Below are 25,366 nucleotides of genomic sequence, written 5' to 3'. Positions count from 1 at the left end.
TCACCACAAAACTGAAGGACCTGCACTGGTTTCCCTTCAGGCACCTGTAACTTTAAAAATCACCTGCATCTCTTACATGGTGATCAGAAGCAAAACACCAACATACTGTGGCATGAAACTAACCGCATCAGGAAAACAGTACCACACAGGAGAAAGGACGCTGAAAGACTTACGACACAGAAGTGAAAGAAAAACAGAACCAAAAGACAAGTCTTTTTCGTATACACACACCCAGGATCTACAACAATATTCCCATAGATATCAGAACCTCACAAACCCTCTTGAAGTTGAGACCCGTCTTCTCAAGAAGCAATACACTGACATAAAGTGAAACCTACGTCTCTGTAAATATCTGCCTCAAACTTGTGCACTTTAATCACTGTTTCCTAATTACGTTCATGATTTGTAAGTAAAAATGCTGATGTTGTACAGCTTGAAAAATAAAAATACACAATGATGCAGCTGCATCATTTTGTTAGCGCAGTCCCGTCAATTTGTAGACCCGTGCATGCCTCATGACTTATGTGCACCCATGCATCATGACGAGTGCGTCATTTGTTTTCTTTCTTTACCAATTTCATAAGGATCAGTAAATTAAAGAAAATATCAAAACAAACTAGCACAAAAGGGCTTTATTTACTACCTGGCCCTCCAAAAAAGCTAAAATAAAAAAAACAGAACTGCAGGAGAACGAGAGGAACAGGACGAGGTAGCTGGTGGTGGGAATTTGGGAAAGAAGCACAAGAGTGAAGGAGTTACAAGAAGGGTGGGAAAGACACACACAATGGAGAAAACGACAGAGCAAAATGAGAAGCACATGGGCAAGAGAAGCATGGAGTGCGGGGTGAGAAGCACACAGACAAGAGCGAGCACACTGAGCAAGAGGGTAGAGAGAAGCGCACAAAGAAAGAGAGCAAAACAGAGCACGGAGGGGGGAATATAATAAGGGAGACAGATGAAAGACATGGCTTACTTACACCAAAAGAAAAAAGTGAGAAGCTGAAGGACACAAGTAAACAGTTTAATCTTCAGGGGACGATCAAAAATAATATGGGCAAACAAGCAAACGGGAATGAGAGTAATGCCAACTAATGGTAAGTAATGGGTGGGTTTTAAGCCCCTGTTAGTTTGGGTAAGCTGATAGCAGGTCTTTTGCAATCAGATAGCTTGCACTGTCTGGTAGGCTCAACATAAAAAGTAGAGAAGATACTGTGAGTGATACAGAGAAAAAAATAAACTAACACATATATATATATATATATATATATATATATATATATATATATATGTTACATTGGTTCATGATAAAAAGTGAGCGATGGCTCAGTAAGAAAATGTATAAATGCCTATTAATTAAGCATATGTTCTCATCTAGCCTAACGTAGTTGATTAAGCCATGAGCTTTGTATTTGATTCTCAATGAGAGAAACCTTTACAAATGAAAATTTATTTGTTAGACCTGACCTAAGGTGGTCTTGCTCCAACTTTTTGCCTGCCTCCCTCTATGTTTCTGATCTCATTTTTGCTAGCTTTAGGACTATGCAACCTTTACCACTGTGACCAGTCCTGAAGTGCTTGTGCTCTCTGCCCTAAACACAGTAACATTGGCTCGTACCCAATTAGCATATTTAATTTACCTATAAGTCCCTAGTAAAGTACTCTAGATGTGCCCAGGGCCTGTAAATTAAATACTACTAGTGGACCTGCAGCACTGACTGTGCCACCCACATAAGTAAACCATTAACTATGTCTCAGGCCTGCCACTGCAAGGCCTGTGAGTGCAGTTTCACTGCCACTTCAACTTGGCAATTAAAACTACTTACCAAGCCTTAAACTCCCCTTTTATTACATATGTCACTGCTAAGGCAGAGTGCTTTGTAAGCAAAAGGCAGGACATGTACCTGTATGTTTTTCATGTCCTGGCAGTAAAAAGCTTCCAAAGTCGATTTTTGCTACTGTGAAACCTGCTCCTCTCATAGGCCAGCATTGAAAATTCCTTTATATAATTTTAAGTGGTAATTTCTGATCTGAACGGAGTGGCATTGACATGTTTGGTATGATTTGAATGGTAGTGAGCATTTCTCCTTATTTGTGAAGTTGGATTTAACATTACTATTTTAGAAGTGACACTTTTAGAAAGTAAGCATTTCTCTACACTAGCTGCCCTCTGTGCCTTACAGCCTGTCTTCAATCCATGTCTGGTCTGTGTTGGTTGACAGCTCCCCTCGTGCATTCCCCCCAGACAGCCATAAACAAAGGAGACTCACCTGCATTCATCTGCATACTGGTAAGTCTTCCTTGGCAGAAAGGGTGGAGGGGCTCTAACTTACACTTCAAAGGCTAGTGGCCTGACATAACACAAAGGACGGATAACCACCCACAGATCTCCTGGCAGACAGAACTGGGTTGAAAGGGGAATTGGTGCACTTCAAAACCACTCTCTGAAGTTTCCCCCACTTCAAAGGCACATCTGTGAATGTATACTGGGCCTGTGACCCTCTCAAATCAGACACTTCTGGACCTACAACTAAACTCTGTCAGAAGCACTGTGGTGCTGCCAAAAGGACTCATTTGGATTGCTTTTTTGGAAGGACTGCTCTTCTGCTTGTTGCTGCCTGCTGCTCCCTTACTCTGTTGGAAGGACTCTGCCTCCCCCCCACCAGTGATATCCAAGGGTTTTCAGCTTGCCTCCTGTTAAGACGTCTCATTGCCATCAAAGACTTCTCCTAAGGGAGAAAATCCACCAACCCAGAAAAATCATCGCATCGGCTGCAGAATCGACAAAGCAGCTTTCTGGCGGCTGAAAAACCAATGCATTGCCTGCACAATCGACTCGTCTGTCAGCGTCTGTTTCATCATCATCAGCGCATTTGGATTTTTCCTGCATCGTCCCTGGGCATCAATTTGTCATCAAACACCGCACTGCAGTAAGGAACCGAGGCTGCACAACCGGAAATCAACACCTCGCCCTTCCTGCGAGGAAAGAATCGACACATCACCTCCGACGCACCACAAAAATCAACGCATTGCTTTACTTTCTGACACCTCACCTCCTCTGTGGCCCACAACATTGTTATTTTGATGCATTCCAAGTACATTGTGCTAAAGCGATATATTCATCGAGTTCTATGAATTAAGACTTACTTAAACCTCTAAAAAAGTGATATCTTGACATATGCATATTGGAGTTTTGTTGTTTTGGTCTTATTTTATTCAGATAAACAATATCTCTTTTTCTAAACTAGTGTGGAGTACTTTTTGTGGTGTTTTCACTGAGTTATTGTATGAGTTATTGCACAAATACTTACAAATCGCCTTCTAAGTTAAGCCTGCCTGCTCTGTGCCAAGCTACCAGAGGGTGACCACAGGATAATTTAGGTTGTGTTGTGCCTTACCCTGACTAGGATTATGGTCCCTTCTGGGACAGGGTGCATATCTCTGCCACTTAGAGACCCAATATATAACAGTATTAGAGAAGCACAGAGATAGATATGCATACCTGGGTTTTAAAAAAAAGTGTTCAAGCAGTTATATCTCAGAATTCATAATATATGTAACCTTATAATATGAAACAATCTGCTCTCACCGTATAACAGAAATGACCAATGAACGAATATGTTTTCATCACTCTTTTGTACATTAAACATTTATGTTTTCTGTTTTGGAGATGAAAACTGTTGAAAAATAAAATGGACTAAATTGACCTGTCCCAAAGGGACATAGCAGCTACAATAAGCTAAATGTTTTAAGTTATTTGAACACCCTTCTAAGGTCTAGCATTTTTTGACTGATGCACAACTTTTGATTGCAAAAAAATGTAATTTCTAATTTTAACATGTAGCTCAGTATATAAAAACTGTGGAATGGAACGTACGTATTTCCCTCTATGAATAATGGTATGAGGATTAGGGATAAGGGGAGAGGAAGTGGCCTAATGGGCAGGGCTGCCAACTTTAGAGCTGATGGCCCAGGTTCGAGTCTCGGCATCGTCTCAACATCCTGTGATTCTGGGCAAATCACTGTCTCCCTGTGGCAACCAAAAACGAATGTGTCCTTGTGTAATGTAACTGGTGCTTATGTAAAGTGCTCCAATGCCTTTGGATCGAGTTCGCACTATATAAAACTGCAAAAAAAAAAAAAACTCAGATTGTTCCTCACCATCCTCTTCGCTCAGCGAGGCCTCTCCATAAAGAATCCGCTCTCACCATTCCCTCAATCAGTTTCTTCCACAACATGCCATCCGATGTCACGCGATACCACTCCTTGCAGACCAGCTCGGCGGCATACAATGATTTGGCGTCTAGGTAAGACAGAATGTGCTCGGCAATATGGTCCAATCCACGAGCTGGAAGCAAATAAAAGAAAGAAAAGAAATGTCAAGTGAGTAAAATAGATTATCACCGCAAGACTACCTGTGGGTCTTGTAAGCTCCCTTTAATCACTAGGTTTCCATACCTCACCTGTGCAGATAACTTTCATATTTGTCAGTAGGGAACAAAGCTTGCAAAAGCAGTTCCTTATTAAAGTTCAAAAACAAAGGCAACGCATCATAAAGAAGGCAGGTACAAATATTTTCCCTGAATAAGTTTCATCTTGAAAAGTTGGCCTTCATAATACTGTCTTCAAATAGGGTAACAACATTAGCAATTATGCACTAAAACAAGATGTTATTGTATATAGCACTGCTATATCCTCTTCTTCCCTCTTCATGGTGCTTGTATATCCTGCAGAGAGAGGAGGATAAAAAGAGAATAACAGAGAAAAGCTCACTAGATAAGCATAGTGGGAAACCCGGGAACACCAGAGAGGTGGCATACCATATCCCCTAAGTCAGAGTGAGCGCTGTCAAACAAGTCAACACAATATATTGTGTTTTTCTGCTTTCACCAAAAGCCCCTTCCTCACCAAAATGGGGTCAACCAGATATATATTAGGCCTCGTTTGTAGGAAAAGGCAAAATTATGGCTGCAGCAGAACTCCACAACACTGAAGTACTTTTTATACGTTCTGAATTTTACAAAAATCAGTTAACTTGGAGGGTAGTAATGTTAGACCACTTCAATTTAGCAAATTGGACTAACAGGTGCACTACATAATTTGTGAAAAAGAAATTCCAGGAGTACAATGTAATTTTGACACGGAATCATCCAGTAGCCCTAACTCTTGGCAGCAAAATCTTGTAAATTCCTACATTACTACCTAACCACAGCAAAATGATTAACTTCTTCAATGTCTTTTTATTTTATTCATGTTCAATTACATAAAATCATTACAGTGCGCAGCATACATTAGATTGACTATGTACAAAAACTGAAAAATAAAATCAGGAATACAGACTCTGGAACTAAAACGATGAAATAAACATCTCAAAGTGCTAAGGGTGGTTGAAACGTCTTAGCAAACAGCAAGGAGTATGTGAAAGCACCAAAATGTAAAGTTCCGCTCATGAGATTGCTGGTGGAGGGGTATAGATAGGTTGCAGATGCAAGCTGGTGGTGACCGGGGTTTCAGGACCAGGATTGAAATACTAAAGTTTAACTGGGGTACACAGTTGTAGCCTTCAGAGGCGACTGAGTGGAGCTTTTTTGGAGTCTTGACCAGTGGTGCTAGCCACTGACCTGTGGAGTGCTGATCGGATGGCACTGGTGAATTTCTGCAGCCTTGCTAGGGTCACAGGAGTATGTGGAAAAGCAGAAGTCCAAAGCTATTCTGCAGGTGCGTATCCCTTGAGCCAGATATAAAGGGACTACCAAACAACATCGATCACAGCCTAAATTGGGGCAGAAGCACAATAAGTGAAGAAAGGACTCATTGCAGTCATTACACAGCCAGCATGTTCTTACCTCACCTTTCCTTGCCCAAGAGGGTTTGAAGTCCATGATTGGCACAGCGAGGAGCCACATGTATAAGATGTTCCTGAAGGTATGAGCTGCCAAGGCTTGATATAAATGAGGCTGTGCTTTTCCAGCCATGTATAAGGCATCTAGCGCCTCAGCGTTTAAGGTGTGACACAGGCTTTCTTTGTTTACTTCTAGCAAGATGCTTTCAGCCTTCAGGTTCACTGTCTTTTTCCAGACTGTAAAAGGTATATCAGAGCGGTGAAGGTTAGTAGCTTCTATTTTTAGGTTCTTAATTGCTTGGGCTAGATACTGTTGTCTCGGATTTCTCTCTGCCTTAAGTAGTGCCTTAAGGGTGTTTTCAGGGGCCCTCAGAATCCTGACATAGTATTTCCGTAATGCCCCTTGACATACAAGATCTGGTCTAGATCTAGCCTGAACCTTGCTCTTCGTGCCTACCAGGAAACGCTTGATGGCCATAATTTAGTGCTGGAACCTGTTTCGCTTTCAGGACTTTCAGCCTTGGTTCAGCGGTTGGACATAGCAGGCAAATGTTAAGGTGATTTAGGCTATGGACGACTTCTGAGCCCTTTGTTTTGAGGTGCTTCAGGTGTGCTGTTAGTCTAGCCCCTTCTGTAAGCCAATACCCTAGGTCAGAGGTCTTCAAACTGGGGGGCGGGACCCCCTTGGGGGGGCCTCAAGTGATTCCACGGGGGGCGCCAAACTCTGGCCAAAAGAAATATTATACAGATAACATGCCTTTGTTTTAAGCAGAAGCATGTTATTGCAGTTTTAAAAAGGTAACAGTACTTAACTGCAATGTTTAAATAGGTTTAGACCTATTTAAACATTGCCATCTTTTTAAAATAATTGTGAAAAATTCTGAGGGGGGCCCAATGTTTTGTTTTTTTTTCAACTGGGGGGCACGGCACTAAAAAGTTTGAAGACCACTGCCCTAGGTAGTTATAGTTTGGAACTCTAGCCCCCCATGCTGTTAGTTTCCTCAATAGTGTTTCCCAGTCCACCCTGTCGAATTCGGCGATGTAATCAATACAACAGTAAAACAACTGCAGCTGTTTTCTCCATGGTGCATGGTGCATGGTTCGACAGGACGGCTAGAGCTGTGATGCTGTCTATGGTAGAGCTCGCCAGTCAGAAGCCTGACTGAAAGAATGGGAGGATGCTAATCTCTTTCACCCAGGCCTCCAGGTCTTTCAACAAGATTCACATGCATGCCTTTGCTTCAGAACTAATAGGACAATGAACCAGTAGTGGGTAGGGTTTAAGCAAGTTCCCTTTTTGTGAATGGGAAACAGGATAGACCCCTCCACGAGTCAGGGATCGTGGCACTGGTGAAAGCAAGATTAAAGAGCAGAGTCAGTGTCCTGGCACCGTAGTCTTGTACTGATTTGAATACTGCCGCTATAAGGCCTTGGGCCCGAGAGGTCCATTGCCCCCCATTTTCCGTATTACCATTATAACGAAGTGCTCAGTCAGGGGGAAGGACGACTGGGAAGGGAAATCTGATACTGGATCTGTCTGGTTGGAATTTGATTCATTTTCATGTTCATCCGTATATCGTTTCTTTACATAGATGATCCACTCCCTTTCTGCCACGCTGTTTTCCTTAGTCTGGGAGAAATTAGTGAGGCTGATTAGGTACTTCTAAAAGAGAGAGTGATTCCTCTCTTGCAAGACAGTGAATATGTTAAGCCATTCTTCCTCGACTTACTTACTGTTCTGCTGCCAGACAGTCCGCCGACAAGCTGCTTTTTATTTGATGATCACTTGGGCAGGGGTGTGTTTCTCTCCTCGCCTATTGGCTGCTAAGGCTCTTCGAAGATTGTGCTTGTTTGTGGCCAGTACCTTGGAAGTTATTTGGTGAGCAGTCGGTCGAGTGGTGTTACGTTATCTGGGAGCCAGCCCAGGTCCTTGACCCACGATTGTGCAGGGATCAACCAGGAATTTGCCCCAGTGTTTAGTAGAGGTGGTGCGTTGGGTGACACACCAGCTGCCTATTTTGATCAAATCCATTTGTTCAAATTGTTGCCGGAGTTGTCTTTCCATTTAATTCTAGGGAAAGTTTAATGTCTAAGCATAATCACAGCAGCAAAATCCTACCACTACGTCGATTGCTGTGCTACCTGCTCTTTTTCGACTTGCTAGGCTCATCCTGTCTACGTTCCCCAACATCTTCAAATCCACATCGTTTTCTCTGATGCAACAGCAGACCACAAACTTTTTCTGCACTGCAGAAGCCCTCAAAGTAAACCTGCACCAACAATGCAAACTGGCAAATGGCGTCCTACCAAGCTGACGGTCGGTGGCAGCTGACTATCATTCAGGGATTCAAGCTCTATTACCTACCAGTTTATGACAAGTTTACCTAACTTTGCATAAATAACTTTTGTCCTTATAACTGCACTTCTACCAAACTGTATACTGTATATCTGTATTACATGTGATGTGTATGGCGACAGTGAGCTACATGAATAGTGTCTCCTATGAGGGCGCATAAGACTTTTAATAAGATGGGTGTCCCAAGTTATATGGTTAAAGCTATTCAAACTTCCACAAATTTGCTGTAGCCAGAGAGGTCTACACTAAGGAGATTTCATAGTAGTTTAAACAGTATCTGGTTTCCGGGATGCAATGTGTGAATATATATCAAACCTAGCCGAAGTCAGTGGAGCTCTGTACAGGGTGTAAGGCTAAAGACAGAGTCAACATGAGACTGGGGGGGTAGCTGGTTTCTAAGAGCAAAAGTAGGCTGTTACTGCTTAATGATGTAGTGTAGACCACCACTTGGATCAAAAGCAGGTTGAGAGCCTCTAAAGAGTTAAGTATCTACTCCTTCTAGCAACAATTTGACCTTGCATGTCTGTCGTGTGGCATAACACTCCATGTCTCAGTGAACATTTGCCAGTTCCCTCTCCCAGAACTACTGAAGGTGGAAAGAAGCCCATTACGATAGTACATGTGCTTGTTAGCTGTTCAAATGTGAAGATGGCACATCTTCTGAATTGTTCTTGGCTTGCTACCAGTGCATACATTTTGGCAAACTAATTTCGTATTCTGGGAGAAGCACAAGAGCACATGTTTAAGTGCCAGGAACATGAACACTGATTACTGTTCTCCTTAAGGCTGAGATCTTGACTCAGATTGAAGTAAAAAGCTGAAGGTGCTGACCTGAAAGATGATCAGCTAGATTAAACAATGTGGAGATCTGCTGATTTAATTGTGAGAAAAACAGCCAATGCCTGGCTGACTAAGATAAGTGTGAATAACAACTTTAGTTCTGCTAGGGGCAATATGCCAGCCGAGCTGACCCACGTGCTCTGCTGCTAGTGCACTCTCCCCAACCCTGCCCCCGGAAGCACACGTCAGAGTTGTGACGCGGAGCAGATCAGGAAGACGCCGGCATGGCAGTAGACATTGGATGGCGGCTGATGGAGGAATACTCGGTCAGGTTTCTAACCAGAGGCTCTTTGGAAGCTGACAGCAGCAGATGTTCTACACACGGTTTTATGCACGGTGCCACTAAGCACATGTGCTGTAGCAACAGCACTGGACGAGGCACAACTCCCAAAAGATGACTGAGGTGAGTGTGTCGCGCAGCAAGAAAGTTGGGGTGGGTCGCAGTTCACCCAGTGCCTGTTCATAGGGCTTAAGGTACCTGCACAGTGACTGGAACCGAGAGGGGAGGAAGGCTGTATACTCTATGTTGGCGCAGAATCCATGTGCTTGCTGGTAGAGCACTGCCGCTGATGCTTGCGTTACTGTGGCTGTTTTTGTGCTGTTCTGACCTATCTCTCCCTCCAGTAAAAAGGCAAAATTTTACTGCTCTTGGTTGAGGTCCGTTTCAAGGTAAAGAGCCCCTCCCCTCTCTCTTCTGCTTCGAGTAGTACCAATATATATCATCCGTGTGAAACGCTCACAGGGAGGTGGCTATTATTGTGAATGAGGTCTTCACACTCCAGGTTGCCTTTTCTCAACTAGATAACAACAGATGATGGGCCCTTACGAGTGGGTTGGTTAATAACTGTAGATTGACTGTAGCCACAATTTATGCCCCCATTCCTAATGATCCCGCTCCAATTCTTGAACTCACTGAGGCACTGGTAACTATTCCTGGATTTGTCATTATTGAGGGGGATTTTAACATTTTATTAAATCCAGCTTTAGATTCTACATCTCTCACACGTAGGCAGAATAAGCCAAACGTGGCAAGAGCCATATTCAAATGTATGGAAATCCTGGGTCTAACTGATTTGTGACATATTCTTGTATCTTGAGGAAGTATAATTCTGCTGCTAGATTAGATTATTTCCTGTCCTCCCACGAATTGAATCTAAGCAATTACGTCCAGACTCCAAGTAGTTTCAGAGATGGAGATTCTTGGGCTAAAGATTGTGAGGTCACTCTCAGGTGGCATTTCAATAAGGTCAACCTTGAGAACGATGAATGGTGCAAGGAAGTAAATAGTGAGATAGCTAGTTACTTTGGATTCAACGAGGGCTCTGCTAGGGTAGATTGTGTCTGGAAAGCATTTAAGGCTACCCTACACGGTCAAATAACCTCACAGAGTATCAGGTATGGAAGGGCACTAGGTGCTATCTGGCAGGGTTTGGAGACCACTCTCTGACAAGCAAATTAGGCATATTCCCGTAATAAGAATACAGCTAATAAAGTGGATATAGCGAATATGCAAGAATATTATTATGCACCCGGCTATGCAGCAAATGCTGCCTATCTGCAAAAGGTGTAAGAGGAGTGTGAATACGTTGGGAGATTGTTAGCCAAGCAGATGCATGAGTGTCAGATGCAGAATAAGGTTTCCTCCCTATTTGATAATGAAATAAAACTAGGCTGACAGAGCCTGTCCAGGTTACCTCCCTATTTGATAATGAAATAAAACTAGGCTGACAGAGCCTGTCCAGATTCATGAAAAGTTTCTTAGGCACTGCAAAGCGTTTTATAGTGCACAACAACAGATGGATCGACTTAAAAGTTTTCTATCTCAGCTTTCTCTCCCTAAGCTTGGTGCTACCCAAGCACAGGCTCTGCTATCTACAGTTACCCTTGAGGAAATACAGGTGTTGGTGGAGTTATTGCCTAATGGAAAAGCATGTGGTAGAGATGGACTCCCAGCTGAGTTTTTAAAGAAATTTGCACCAGCCTTGAATCCTGAATTGGTAAGATTTGCCAATCATATATTAGAGGGGGGAGAGGTTCCAGCTTCATTCCGTATCGCAGTCGAGGTTAGCTTGCTGAAAAAAGACAAAAATAAAGAGGATGTTATCTCCTATAGACCCATTAGTCTGCTAAATATGGACTATAAAATCATTGCTAAAGCGTTGGCTAATCAGATGGGTAAAATGCTGGGGTCTATTGTACATCCAGACCAGTGTGAGTTTATTCTTGGGAGGCAACTTTTCTTTAATATGAGTTTTTTAATTTAGGCTCTGAACTATTTTTCACAATATCGGATCTCTGCCCATATATTTTTTTTATTAGGTGTGGAAAAGGCATTTGACATTGTGTCCTGGGTCAGTCTTTTTGCCATCTTACGTGAGTTTGAGTTCCATATGCGTCTGATTCAGAGCATATTGCATTTGTATGTAGGGGCTACAACTCAGATTATCAATTCCTTTGATATGTGGTCTTGTGCGATAGTTAGGGGTCCGAGGCAGGGATGTCCTTTGTCACCTTTTCTTTGTGCACCAATTATACAGCCTTTAGCCACAGCTATACGCACGGATAAAATTATAAAATCCCTAATAAGTGGAATGACCCCGATTAAATTGTATCTAGATTATATAGTGCTATTTTTAAAGCCAGAAAAGACAAATTTAAGCCAGGTTTTTAAAATACTTGAAGACTTTCAAGAGCTGGGTGGGTATAAAATAAATAAGCTGAAAACAGAAATTGTATTAGGTATTTGTGCACTAGACACTTTACCAATAGAATTTCGCCCTTTAGTGAATTACCACCCTAAAAGATACCTAGGAATATATGTTTCCGAAAATGTGGATGATCTATTAGCTCTGAAGTATGTTCCTCTGATTCACAAGATAAAAGCACTTTTTTTTCTAGATGGATTGATTTACCACTATCAATAATGGGACTGGTTGTATTCATTAAAATGTCAGTTCTTCCACTTAGCATTTTTTTAAAATTTTTTGCAGTTCCATACGCCCATCAGATTAAGGTCCTCATTACAAGTTTAGCGGGTGGCCAAACTCGTACCGCCACCTGACCGCCAGTGCGGCCAGAACACCGCCGGTCCTGCGGTGAACAGGGCCTTAGCATTGACCCCGGCTGGTAATCGCGCTTTCTACTGCATGTAATTGAAGCAGTGGAAGGCGCGATGGGGCTGCCCATGGGGGCTCTGCACTGCCCATGCCAAGTACATGGGTAGTGAAGGGGCCCCCAGGGGACCCATGTCACCCCCTTTCCACCAGCCTTTGCATAGCAGGGCTATCGACATGCAAATGCTAGCGGAAAGGGGCCTCGTAATCCCCAGGGCAGCGCTGCCCTGGCGGATTGAGACCCCCAGCTGTCGGCAACCTGGCGGTGGCAGCGGTCCAACCCTGGCGGCTCCGATACAGTCGTAATGTGGAGGCCGGACCGCTGCCAAAGCAGCGGTCCGACCTCCACCGCGGCCCTGGCAGTCTTATGATGGCCTATGTTTTATAAGGAAGTAGAGGGCATGTTTTTGACCTTTATATAGGCAAATAAGACACCTAGAGTGGCTATTGAGGTGCTCAATATTTCTCTAAAGGAAGGTGCGCTTGTCTTGCCTGACCTTAAATTATATTACTTTGGCAATTTTGCACAATGTTCATACATATTTTTTTTTTAAAAGCTCATGTAGGACAAGCCTAGACAACTTTTTTATTAATCCGATTTTTCAGGGGGTATAAGATTGTCAATTTTCTGCGTCGTACAAAATTCCCCCAAAAAGTCAGGCACAAAACTCTAGTGTGGCTTCTTAAACGCAAGGATCAAATGTTTAAGCATTACAACATTCTGCTCATTAATGGTACAACCAGCTTCGCTGATATTTGGGTCAGGAATCATCCTTTTTAGCTAAGAACATCTTGGCCAGGTGGAATGCCAATGGATATCACAAGGTTCTAGAGTTTTTTAAACGCTGCAAGCTGGAAAACTTGGCCAGAAATAGAATACTCAATTAGATATTTTAGGGTACTCACGCAAGGGTCTTTTATTCATATAAGATACTTTTTAAGTAATGTAGATATTAGCAAAATATGGGATAGCCTAGGATTGGCTGAAGACTCGATAGAGACCACCACTCCTAGATCCACTAGTTTGTGGGTTGGTATTCTGAGGAGTCAAAAAGCCAATACAATGTACCTAAAAGAGTGAAACAGGTGGCAGTCAAAGGAAGGGATTTAGTCTCAGAGTAGACATGTAATAGGTTAAATATGCTTAATTTTTCATTATTAAAAGGTCCTAATTTTCATAGAATGCAGTTCCATGCAAAGTGGTTTCTGTAAAGAACTCCGGCATTTCTGAACAGAATCAACCCTCAGATTTCTGATAGATGCCATAGGTGTTTAGCGGAGAACTGAAGCAAATGGACTCATATTGTTTGGGGATGTCCACGAAAAACCTCTTTTTGGGCAGAAATTCAGTCGTACTGTTCACGCACTTTTGGGTTAGATTATGATATAGATAGTTATACCGCGGTCCTCGGATATTCTCCTTTTAGGTTGCAAAAAAGACTGTTAATCTGTGCATTAGTAGCCAGCTCAATAATTTTTCAAAATTGGCGATCTGAGCTAGTTCCTATGTATGCGCAGTGGTGCCTTAAAATGTAAAAAATTTAAGAATTAGAATATCGATATGCCCTCAGATCTGGATCTCTTAAGAAATTTCACAGTCTATGGGAAATTCTAGGCTAGGGGATATAGTGTTGCCCTTCTGTGGATGGAGCGGGGGGCGGCAGAGTTCGACAATATATATGTTATGATTGAGACTCCGGATATGTGTAACTTTTGGCTTTGAGATAAATATCTACTTTATCGTACACTAAAATATTTATATCATATTATGCTATGAGGGTACTAACTTCTCTGCTTTATTATTGCTTTTTGTATATTGTATGAATCCTCCCAAATAAAAAATTTAAAAAGCTTTAGGTCTGCTATGTGCCACATGAATTTGTAGCTCATCCAATCTGAAGCACATCATCATGAGAAGGTTCAGGACTTATAAGACACACAGAAGGACCGAAACTGCACTGTCCACAATATATCTCTTGTATATCTGCCATATATCCTGTTAATGGGTTCCTGGATGAATGTTTTAGCAGACTACAGTAAGAATGGCACTCCAAGGTTTTTGTAGCTATTTATTACTTTTGGGGTTCCAATCCAGACTATGATATCCCTCAATTCAATGAAGGCACTAGGTGGGCTAAACGGCTTCAGTTAACTACCACTAAACTTACTTCAATTAAATATGCTACAATTTAAATAATCCTCTTTTGTTAAAACAAGGTGCTAGAGAACCACACACATAATTTCCTTCTGTATTTTTTCATTAAACTGCTATTTCTCACTGGTGGGTACATCTAACCACAGATTTCTCATCTTGTGAATACCCTCAGACGCCTGAGTGGATCCAAGATTTTTCTCAGTATTTCTCCCACACACCAGTAGGTGGTGTTGTGTGGCTCTGCATCAACTTCGTTCAGCTCCAGATGTGATACTAGAGCCACATGTGTGCACCATCCCTTGGAACATAAATTAGTTCCTTTCTTTTCACTCCTTTGAACACAGTTCCAGAGCTCTTTTCCAAACTCTTATCGTTCGATGATTATTTTCTCTAAACTTTTTCACTGTCCAAGTGAACATGGCCCCTCAAGAAACTAACCAGATTTCTGTGACAGACCCTCACAAGGTATGCATCTGGTGTCTAGGGTCCTTGCAAAACTCCAAGTTTTGCATGGACTGCATCGGGAGGAATCTAAAGGTGATCGGAGACCACAAAGCCAAACTCTATGTCGCTGAACACCATGGGAAGGTGGCTAAGACTCTGTCCTGGTCGAATTCAAGGATGTGGACCCACTCTAAGTCTTGAGACTGTTCCAGTGAAAGATCTTCCTGGGGCTCTAAGTATTTAGTTAAGTCTAAATTGGAGAGATATCACAAGAACATGAAGCAGGATTCTTCGATGCCCCACCTTTCTAAAACAGAGAAGCTGCAGGGATGTGAAGGTGCCACTCTGTCTCTGACCCAGTCTTCTACTGAGGAACAGATTCCACAGCTTATCCCAGATGCACCCTGAGTTCCCGGATCCATCAGCAATATCACAACACATGAAGGCTTTCAAAGAACCCATGTTGCTCTCCTCTGGCTCCTTCTGGTGCATCTTCAGGCCCCAAGGATCAGAGAAGGTCCCCAGTCAGATTACATTGGAGGATCAGTCCTCAACACGGTCCGTGTTTCCTGACCCTATTGTGGAGTCCCCTCTGACTCCAGGGTCGATGCTCAACCCGGCTCTAAATCCAGCACCTCAAACAGCACTGGTCTCTGTCATGTCAACCCCATACCTAATGTCACTGATGCCAGAGGATGACCCAATTGGTATGTACGATTCTGAGCCAAATCTAACACAACCTCAAGCAAAGTCGCAACCCCACAAGGTCTGATGCAGTGGGTCCAGTCTTACTTTGATTCCAAACAGAACACTACACTTAGCTAGAAGTCTCCTACGGGCACTCCAAGCCTATCAAGTTCAGACTTAGAAACAGTTAGTATGGTCTATAGGACGATAACAGAGATGAAGGGGGGATGATGCATTCCATTAATATGATGATGAAAACCTATACAATGACCTGCAAGAAGCAAGTGTACTGGACACCAACTCCGGCAATCAGTTGAGTCCTCTGTCCCTGGCCCTTCAGCAGAAGAAACAGCCTCCCTTGTATTGGTCATCAAACGTGCTGCTGAGGTTCTCGACCTACAGTTACTGTCCACTGAGCTCAAAACTAATGTTCTCACTGAAGCCCTACAACCTGGGCAGGCATCCACAGAACTGCCCCTCCCAACAAAACAAAAAACATGGACTGAAATGCTACCCATAGTGATTGCCAATTGGTAAGTATTCCTCCCATTACTTTTTGATTGTCTGAGGTAGATAGCCATAACAGACCTGTGCCAGGCGCCCCAGACTTTCTCACTTGAAACCCTATGCCTGAGAGTTTGGTGGTCCAAGTGTCCACAAGTTGACTGAACCCAAACCCATTTCCTACCACGCCTTCTGACAGGGAATCAAAATGTATAAAGGCATTTGGGAAGAGACTGTTTTCCTCTGTAGTCTCCCCCTTTGTTCGATCAATGACAGCTGTCTTTTGGAAAGATACTCACATGTGTTGTGGGACAGAGTATCAAGATAGTCTATAATGAATATTGCACAAATCTGGCACAAATAGTTCAGGATGGTCAGGATGCAGCAAAAAATGCCATCCTCTTTGGGCTTGACACTACTGACTAGTTATGCAGGGCAGCTGGTACCAGTGTGGTGCTTCGGCTCCACATGTGGATTAAATCCACAGATTTCTAGAGTGATGTGAAAGCATCTCTGACAGATATGCCATTTGTCAGCACCTATCTCTTCAAAAATAAAGCAGACTCGGAAATGGAGAGCTTAAAGGGACAAGAAATGGAGAGCTTCAAAGACAAAAGACAGTAGGACCACAGCGCATCCCTTCTCCTGTCTGCGCCTGTGCGGCAGAGTCCCCAGCTATTTTGCCCCTTTTGTGGCTTTGGAAGGGGTTTGGCTCCAAGACACCAATGACCACCACCCCCGCAAAAGACCCCTCCAGTCCTTTCCAGGCCTAGTTTGGAGGCAGTGTAATACCCAGCCAACGGCCCTTCCTGCCTCCACCTCTAAGCTGCTTCAGCTTGTACCCGGCCGCAAATGGGCAACCTCTTGGAGGCAGGAACAGTGATTTCTTCACTGGGTGGCAGAGCATCACATCTAAAAATGGATTCTCTAACAGCCGAAAAAAACATAAGCCCTTCCATTCATGTCTGACCCCCTGCACATCCCATCCACACCAGAACAGCTTTCGGAGGATCATATGTCCACTTTGCACCAAAAGTCCTGGGTGGTGTCTTAGGTGCTGTGCTAGGAGGCTCTGCTGCTCTGTAACTGGTTGATCCATAAGGCCATCTATCTTGTTGTGAACCACTTGTGTAGTGAATCCTAGTTTGTTTTAGCGGGATAACAGGAATTAGCTTAGCCGTAGGCTTGTGAACTCGTGCCCCCGTAACCCAGTGACTTTTAACCTACTTAGCTTGCTCTGTCTTAGTCCATTTAATTATTTATTTCCTTTAAAATGGCGGCCTTGTTTATAGTTAGGCCACTTGTTATGGGTTCTATTATCAGTGTCATTGCGCCAAGGCGTCAAGATCAAGCACGTAAGACAAACATACAGTAGGCATTCACACTTCTCGATTGAAGGATATGAATATTGGAAGAACACTATCGATTTGAAGAGTGTATGGGGAACACAAGATTGGCAAATTCAGGGTAGAGAAGCTTTGTTTCGAGCTTGCTTAATTCCTGTACAAATGATTTTCTTGAATGACACTGTTGAGCAGACATCGTGTCTGGGGTTAGCAAAAATTAAAGATTTAAACATGCCCAATATTCCTACACCGACGAAATTTGGAGATTGGCAACACTTTCTTAATGTTTCAGAGGACAGGCTAGATGCATTGGTTAGGGCTGGTGATTATAATTCTTCACTTTCCCGTCCCAGGGGATGGTTGGTATGGCCCACCGACACTGATGAGTGTCAGAAGCAGTTTTTAAACTCTTCAAGGGGTTTTTCCATTCATAGGCCTGACCCCCGCTTTCTATCAGGTCAACATACTGGTATCATTACAGCATACAGTGTGGGTAAGCTGTGCCAGCAATGGGTGCAGACAAACACTTTAACGGCGGTTAAACAACACCTGAACACTCTTTCAGACAGTATAGATTTACAAGATTTCCTATTGGGTCCTAGGAAGCAGCGCTCGAAACGTTTTTTATATGCTATGTATAATGAAATTTGGAAACTTTCTCAAATTGAGGCTGCTGCACGTTTACGGCAACTTGATAAGGAGAATTTGGAAAAAACATTGGCTGTTGTCGATAATGGCATGAACACCCTATCCAACAGGATATACTCACTGTCTAATATAGTGTCATCTGCTATTGATATCACTCAGACTGATTTGTCCCGGTTATATCATGGGCAAACACAGCTACGTTCCATCATGCAGCTGGGTTGGGCATTGCAGACACTGAGAAGTGGCCACATTCCATGGAAATACATTGATGGAAGCGAACTGTTCGCTGCTTTTAATTTGTCCAGGGAACAAGAGACAATGGCTAAAAGGGAGGCTCGTTTTACATTGCTTCAAGTAGAAAAATTAGATAAGTTGCCCTTCACAGTAGCAGAAAGTCCTTCAACTATCTGGCTCCTACACGGCATTATTAATTTACCGTTTTCGACCTTTCGTTTCTCAAACTGCCTGAAACATCTTGCAGTGGGACGCTATGAACAGCTAGGAGATAGCTTTATTAAGGAAGAGTGGGAGTTACCCTTTGAGTATCGATGTCTGAACGGCGAACAGGAGGTCTTTCTTAGCGGAAGTGAATGTGAGACTAATGTTCGTCATTCCATGATATGCAAACAGGTGTCTCTTCACGGTCTTTGCAATGCGGGGGTCGCAAATTTGGCCTGTTTTCTGAAGGGTACTCCCGTCCCCTTGATTCGTCCAGTGTTTCATGTACTTTCTAATGGGAGTTATGTTCTACTGAGCGATGACAGCTGTTGCGGCTTGCGACCTGGAATTGCCTACGCAATCTCAGTCACGAAGGTCGTTACGTGTTGTGGCCATGTTTTGTTTCCCCCCACACGAGAGATACACGTATCTGAAATCTGGCCCCACATTGATACTATTAATATGAACTATGACAAGTTGAGTGGACTGAAGGCGCTATTGTTTCAAAAACAGGTCGCCTTGACATCCGCAAAAGAGACGTATGCTCTCCAGGTTGCGAGATCATCAGCCGAGATACAATCCCTTTTAAATACCGATTTCCCCATACACTTTGGAGAGTTGGTATCCAGAATATTCAATGCTTCAAGCACCACTGGGATTGTTCATTTCTTTAAGGCTGTCGGGTCTGGTTTCGTGTCCATCTTCCAGACTGTCTTCGGAGTCATCCCATCAGCCATCCATTCTCTCTTTTCCAGTGTGTTTGGTGGCTTACCAATTATTTTGGCTTTAATTGGCAGACTACTACTGCTATTTTTTCTGATTTACGGTGGTTGTTTTTTTCCAGCGACACAGAGCAATGGAGCCGCTCCCGTCAACCCCGCTGTGCCGTGAACGCATGGTTCGGATCTTCGGTACACCTTTGCTGGTGGAACTAGAGTTTGACTGGTCATTGTCATTCCGGCCTCTACTCTGGTGTGTACAACCGGTGTTCCGCTGCATATGGTGTCTCTTTGAACATCTGCCTATGGTCTGTCTTGCTGTTGCACCAACATCTCCTGTGGACCACGAACTGCTGATGTCCCCGATGAGGGTTCATACACGGTCATGCCCCTTGAGACTGAGGTTGCTCCGCGAGGCCACCTATGAGCCTTCTGTTATTCAAACTAACATGGATGAGGACGCTGCAGCGAGTGTCGATACACCGATGAATATGGCTCACTTCTGCTCTGTGGATCCGTATGTCCGTCCAGCTCTCAATTTCACTTCAGACGATGTTGACTCATTTTTAAGATCCTTGAATGGTGACTTCGATGACATTCTTCAAGATCCTGCATATAGCACATAATTTGGTGAATTCGCTTGCCAGTTCCCGGTTCTAAAAACTAGCAATTTAACTGAAAGTTTGCTATACTTGTCATAGTTGATATTAACATCTATGAATGTTTTTTAAAACGTATTTTAATACACAGCATTTATTTTTGTCATTACGTATATTTTTTTTAGCTTGAGTTTTCATTTTCGTTTTTTGGCTTTTTGGTTCAGTAGCAGCTTTTTTAGCGCTTGGGTTTCCTTACCTTCATCATACCTGTTACGGCAATGGGGAGGGTGTAGTGAATCCTAGTTTGTTTTAGCAGGATAACAGGAGTTAGCTTAGCCGTAGGCTTGTGAACTCGTGCCCCTGTCACCCAGTGACTTTTAACCTACTTAGCTTGCTCTGTCTTAGTCCATTTAATTATTTATTTCCTTTAAAATGGCGGCCTTGTTTATAGTTAGGCCACTTGTTATGGGTTCTATTATCAGTGTCATTGCGCCAAGGCGTCAAGATCAAGCACGTAAGACAAACATGCAGTAGGCATTCACACTTAGGGGTTTTCCCTCTCTATACTTTCGAGGGATTGTTGATATTAATTGCCGTCCCAAGCATGCCTGTTATCTATTGTTATGAATAACACTTATGTCAGGGGACCTTGTAGATCTGTATAAATACAACACACTTTTAGACAGATAATCAGAGGGATTCCGACCAGAGGGCATCGCCACCATCGCTGATACTGATGCTGCAGTCATCTTGACGCTGAGCCAGTCTTCGTGTCCCTGCATAGTCTGAGATAGAAACCTCATTCCAAGGTAACGAGGGTTGGGGGCTCCTCTTATGGACACGGTTTTGGCAGATTAGGTTTAACGAACCCAGCTCTCCTTCTTTAGGTAGGAGGTTAGACCTACTCTCGTTAGGGTATTAGGGCTTATTACATTTTCATACCTATACATATATTCCTGTTATATATTGCATAATGGTAGGGGTCTTTATAACAACGACTCTCCTCTTCACAATACTGTTGCTTGGTATATTCATTATCCTAATCATTGCAATTCATGCAACTTATAACAAATTGCAGTTATGTTAAATAAAAAACTATTATAACTTCACTGCATCTGTGTTATTGCCTTTGTTTGTATGAGACATAATAATCTGTGAGAAAAGGGTAATTTCCGTTTAACCACGACAACCCTGAGAGATCTTATTTTGAGTCCATGCGTAAGCGACTGCTACAAATCACCTCTTTACTATTGTGATTCTGGTGAAGTACTGCTAGTAAGCCGGTAAGGTTTGGACAACAGTTACAACTAGTTGTAGGAAGAAACTTAGTCACCTACAAACGAAAGTACTGTCATCCTGAGACCAGCAGTCTTGCTCAGAGCAAGAGTCCAAACTACGACACTTGAAAGGATCTTTAAATGCTGGGGCAGATGAACTCAGCTGGTGACACCTAGCTGATCATGAATGGTAGTTACACCTAGAGGTGGTTCAGTGGAGAGAATCCTGCTTTAAATCTATTTAGCACTGCCAATATTGTGCAATATCAATGCTTTTGCCTGCTGGAGTTCCAAAAAAGGATCTCTCTTCGATGTATTCTGTCTATAGTGGAGCCTAGGACTCCTACTTCTCATGCCCTGAGTTCTTAAGAAGATAAGGAATGGCAGGGCCCACGTCATCCTGGTGGCTCTTGACTGGGCCAGGACAATTTGGTATCTGGACGTTATGGGCATAAGCAACTGTCCTCAGATCAGGCTGCGGCTTTGGGAGGATCTTTTGTCGCAGCAGCAGCGTTGGTACGTGCACCTGGTCCTGCACAATCTACACTTCACTGCGTAGTATAGAGTAGCCACAGTTGCTGCTTTCAGCCTCCCTCCCAAGTCATGGATGTCATTCTAGGAGTTAAGCGTCTACCCAAAAAATCTGTTTATCCTGGACACTGAGATAAGTTTGTCCCACCCAAACCTTTTCTGATGCCACAGAAGACCCATCAACAGCCAAGAGAAATGTTCACAATGGAATGAAAGCAGTCGCCGCCTGGATGGAATGCAGCTGCCTCAAACGCAACTCGGAGAAGACAGAGATCCTCGTACTCTGCTCCACTCCCTCACCTGGATTGACTCCTGGTGGCCAATCACCCTAGAAAACACCCCCACCGACCTCACACACAATCAGGACATGATCCTAGACTCCACACTTTCCATGATCTGTCAAGTCAATGCCGTCTCATCATCATGCTTCCACACCCTGCGCCTCCTTCAGAAGATATTCAAGTGGATCCCCATGAGACAAGAATGACGGTCACCCATACGCTTGTCAGCAGCAAACTGGACTACGGGAATGCACTTTATGCCGGCATCACAAATAAGCTTCAAAGAAGACTACAGAGAATCCAGAACGCAGTAGTCAGAATCATCCTGGATATCCCCTGGATATCCCCTGCCACAGCCACATCTGTCCATCCTAAAATCCTAAGTGATAGGCTTCTCCAGTAAATACTTTATCAAAGGAATAACATAAATTGATTCATCAGCCCTCTAATGGGGCTGTCCCTAGGTGTCAGTACAGAATCATGAAAGAATCCTAAGAGCTAAGCTACAGTCAAATAATTCATCAAAGGCATCAGAGAGATTGCCTATCAAGACCTCACTGGGACTAATCCATTGTAGTTCTGTCTTCTCGTTCTCTCTAGTTGCATTCTACCAAGTAGATCTGGGACCTGAGGCCCCTTTCGTGAGTGGTTTAGCAGGTCACTGAACCTTCCTCACACATCAAAGTGGAATTAAATGCATGTACCCTGGTTCTGTGAAAATGCTGGCGTTGGTATGATATATACAGCCCCCTAGTATGCTACTCTGAGAAGCCATGACCCCTCACTAAGCATGGTGATAAAAACATGGGCAGCATGGATTTCTACAAAGACTTAGACCATTCCCTGGAACCCCAGCCAGGGTATACATGAGTCTTTGGCTGTAATCCCCCTGTGGATGTATTTTGACAATGAAGGTGATTGTCTGACAGCCTCTGTCCCTTGACCGCCAAACTTCGGTGAACAGGAGCAGTGCGGGACACTGAACCAATGCTGAGTTGACGTCAAACTGAGCACAGTCAAGTCATTTTAAATTGATTGACAATACAGAGTTTACTGTCGGAGCGAATTGCTGCTTGCGACAAGTGGTGCCAGGGCAGTGAGGGAGACAGTGTAAGGATTGTTCCTGCTGGCACAAGACTGAAGTGTGCTAGAAGGCTTTGCAGACTTCCGCCGTGGAATGAAAAAACAGTACTCTTTAAGCCTCCACAAGCCTATGAGGGTGCCAACGTGAGCAATTTAGGGAGCAGGGAAGCCGCGTTAGAGACTCACAGGTAAGAAGGGAGCAAAAAGTGCAGCCATAAAGGTAAGACACTAATTAGCAGAAGTGGCTTTCTGCTCAGTTTAAAGTATTTTGACTCTGTGGGTTCTATTGAGAAAAAAACAATATTATCTCTTTTTGTTTTTTATGGATAAAGACAACTTTATCCTTTCTGAAGGTATATAGTGCAAGAGACAGAAAAATCGAACACCTAAATGCGTGGAATAAGAGCATCAATAACTAACAGAAGGAAGGAATCTATTCTAATTAAGACTAAGGCTAAGCCTACATTTTCACTTAAAAATATTAGAACTATACCTTTGGTTTCCCAATCTCTCGTGGTGTGGTTGTTCCAGACCCAAATGCCCAAGGCAAAAAATTCCACCATACCTATAAGAAAAGGCCCAGGTTATCCCTCCAAACTCAGAGGGGTGAAGATGGTAACACTTTAAATACTATCAAAATAGGAAAGTGACAAGTGTTTAAAGTTAAGCTCCAACCCCACAAGCCATCATATCAATTTACCTGGGGGTACAGACACGGATATCTCTACTGAAACAAAAGAGATACCAGCATCAATTAAGAAGCCTTCTAGTGGTCACCTCATCGAATATAGAGCAGCCGCAGCACCAGTAATCAAGTAGCACCTTGACCTTAGTAGCAATGACCAGTCTTTATCTACCGGTCTCCAGAATAGTCAATTAGTAAATAAGCAGATTATACTAATCCCTCAGCCTCATCGAATATAGAGCAGCCGCAGCACCAGTAATCAAGTAGCACCTTGACCTTAGTAGCAATGACCAGTCTTTATCTACCGGTCTCCAGAATAGTCAATTAGTAAATAAGCAGACTATACTAATCCCTCAGCCTCCTCTGAACCTATTACAGGGGCAAAATGTTTCTTAATTAAGAGTTCAGATGGAAAGCTTGTCCTTAAAAGAGCATGGTAAGCCAATATATTCTGTCTTCGCTTGCCAACCTACAACAATAGAGGCAGAAGATAAAATAATAAAGTAAAGGCACCGCTATGCTGGAACCAAAACACTGAAATAAGGAAACAGAAACCTTGTTGATTACATGAGATTCTTTTCTCCCCACTGAGGCTTCAGATCTAGACAGTAATATGAAAGCCGATTTAGGAAGCCATCCTCAAGAAAATTATCAGGGCAATTTCATTGTAAAACACTCTGATACTGGCTCTTTCAGCACAGATGTCTGAAATCCACGAACAACTGAACGGGTTCTCTGCTCAAATCGAAAAGGTACTGCAAAGAGTTTCCATTTGTGAGGTAAAATAAACACAAGCAAACCGCAAATTAACGTGTTCATACCTCTCTGGTAGCTTGGCACAAAAGTAGTCAGGCTTAACTTAGAGGTAATGTGTAAAGTATTTACGCAGCACTTCAAACAGTAATACAGTGAAAATACAACAGATGAAAAATCCCACACAATTAAGAAAAATAGAGTAAAATTTAATAAATTATTTGAGATCAAAACAATAAAAATGTCATCAGTAGAACCAAAGCTATGCAATTTTTTACTTTTACCTAAAAGCAGTGCCTATAAGCACAAAGTAGCAACTGTGGTTATCTGGTTGTGCCGGACCGGGACCAAGTCACACGTTCAGGACAACCGTGATAGAGTGTGGGACGAATACAGGGACCAAGCTAGGTCCAATGAACAAAGTACCTTAAATCCCAGTTTGTGGAGCATGTTGAGATCCTGTATTCGAAGGATGCAAAACGCAGTAGTGGTTTTGAAGTGCTGCAAGACTGCATTGCGCCGTCCTGCATCGCCATCGAAGATACAGTCATTGGGGGGGCTTGCGATGCAAAGATATGTCACACATCTGCAGTCGAAAGAAGCTTCAGGGCTGGAAAAGCAGAGTCCTGCATCGTCAACTAGGGTCTTGCAATGTGAAGGTCTACGTCAAGGATGCGCTGTGCAGCTGCGGTTCTGATTGGGCTGCTGGCTGTGATGCAAGGTTCGCCATTGGGCATAACTGGTGCTGCAGCAATTCCAAAGCGAAACTGTGAGGAGATGCATTGCACAGCGTCTATTCTGCCCACAGGACCACAGCTTGGTTGGCAAATTAACTATCAGGCCCTATCCAAGGGTCCAGGACCAGATTAGCACCACTTGAGGGGTAGGACAGGTGCTAGGTTCAAGGTGATTGGAGAATTTTCTGTCCTTGAGGCTCTGATCAGCAGCCCAGCCAACTAGCCCTTGGAGTCACTCCTGGGTTCAAGATGCAGGTCCAGTCCTTTCATTCAGGCAGCATTTCCAGTCCTTCTTGCAGAGCAGCACAGTAGTCCTTACGGGTCTACCACA

At 43.3% G+C, this 25,366-nt stretch overlaps 1 protein-coding gene across 2 annotated transcripts in view; it reads right to left on the bottom strand.

Annotated features, from left to right (window-relative positions):
- Window positions 1-25,366, bottom strand: part of BTRC (beta-transducin repeat containing E3 ubiquitin protein ligase) — a 1,279,452-nt gene that overhangs the window by 455,533 nt on the left and 798,553 nt on the right. For both annotated transcript variants that reach the window (XM_069239553.1, XM_069239552.1), the window contains one exon: window positions 4,159-4,345. In XM_069239553.1, the coding sequence (XP_069095654.1) occupies window positions 4,159-4,345 (187 nt within the window). The remainder of the gene's footprint in view (window positions 1-4,158; window positions 4,346-25,366) is intronic.

This window comes from Pleurodeles waltl, chromosome 6 (assembly GCF_031143425.1).
Source record: "Pleurodeles waltl isolate 20211129_DDA chromosome 6, aPleWal1.hap1.20221129, whole genome shotgun sequence".
In the NCBI taxonomy this organism is placed as follows: domain Eukaryota; kingdom Metazoa; phylum Chordata; class Amphibia; order Caudata; family Salamandridae; genus Pleurodeles; species Pleurodeles waltl.
This window is presented reverse-complemented; position numbering and strand designations above follow the sequence as displayed.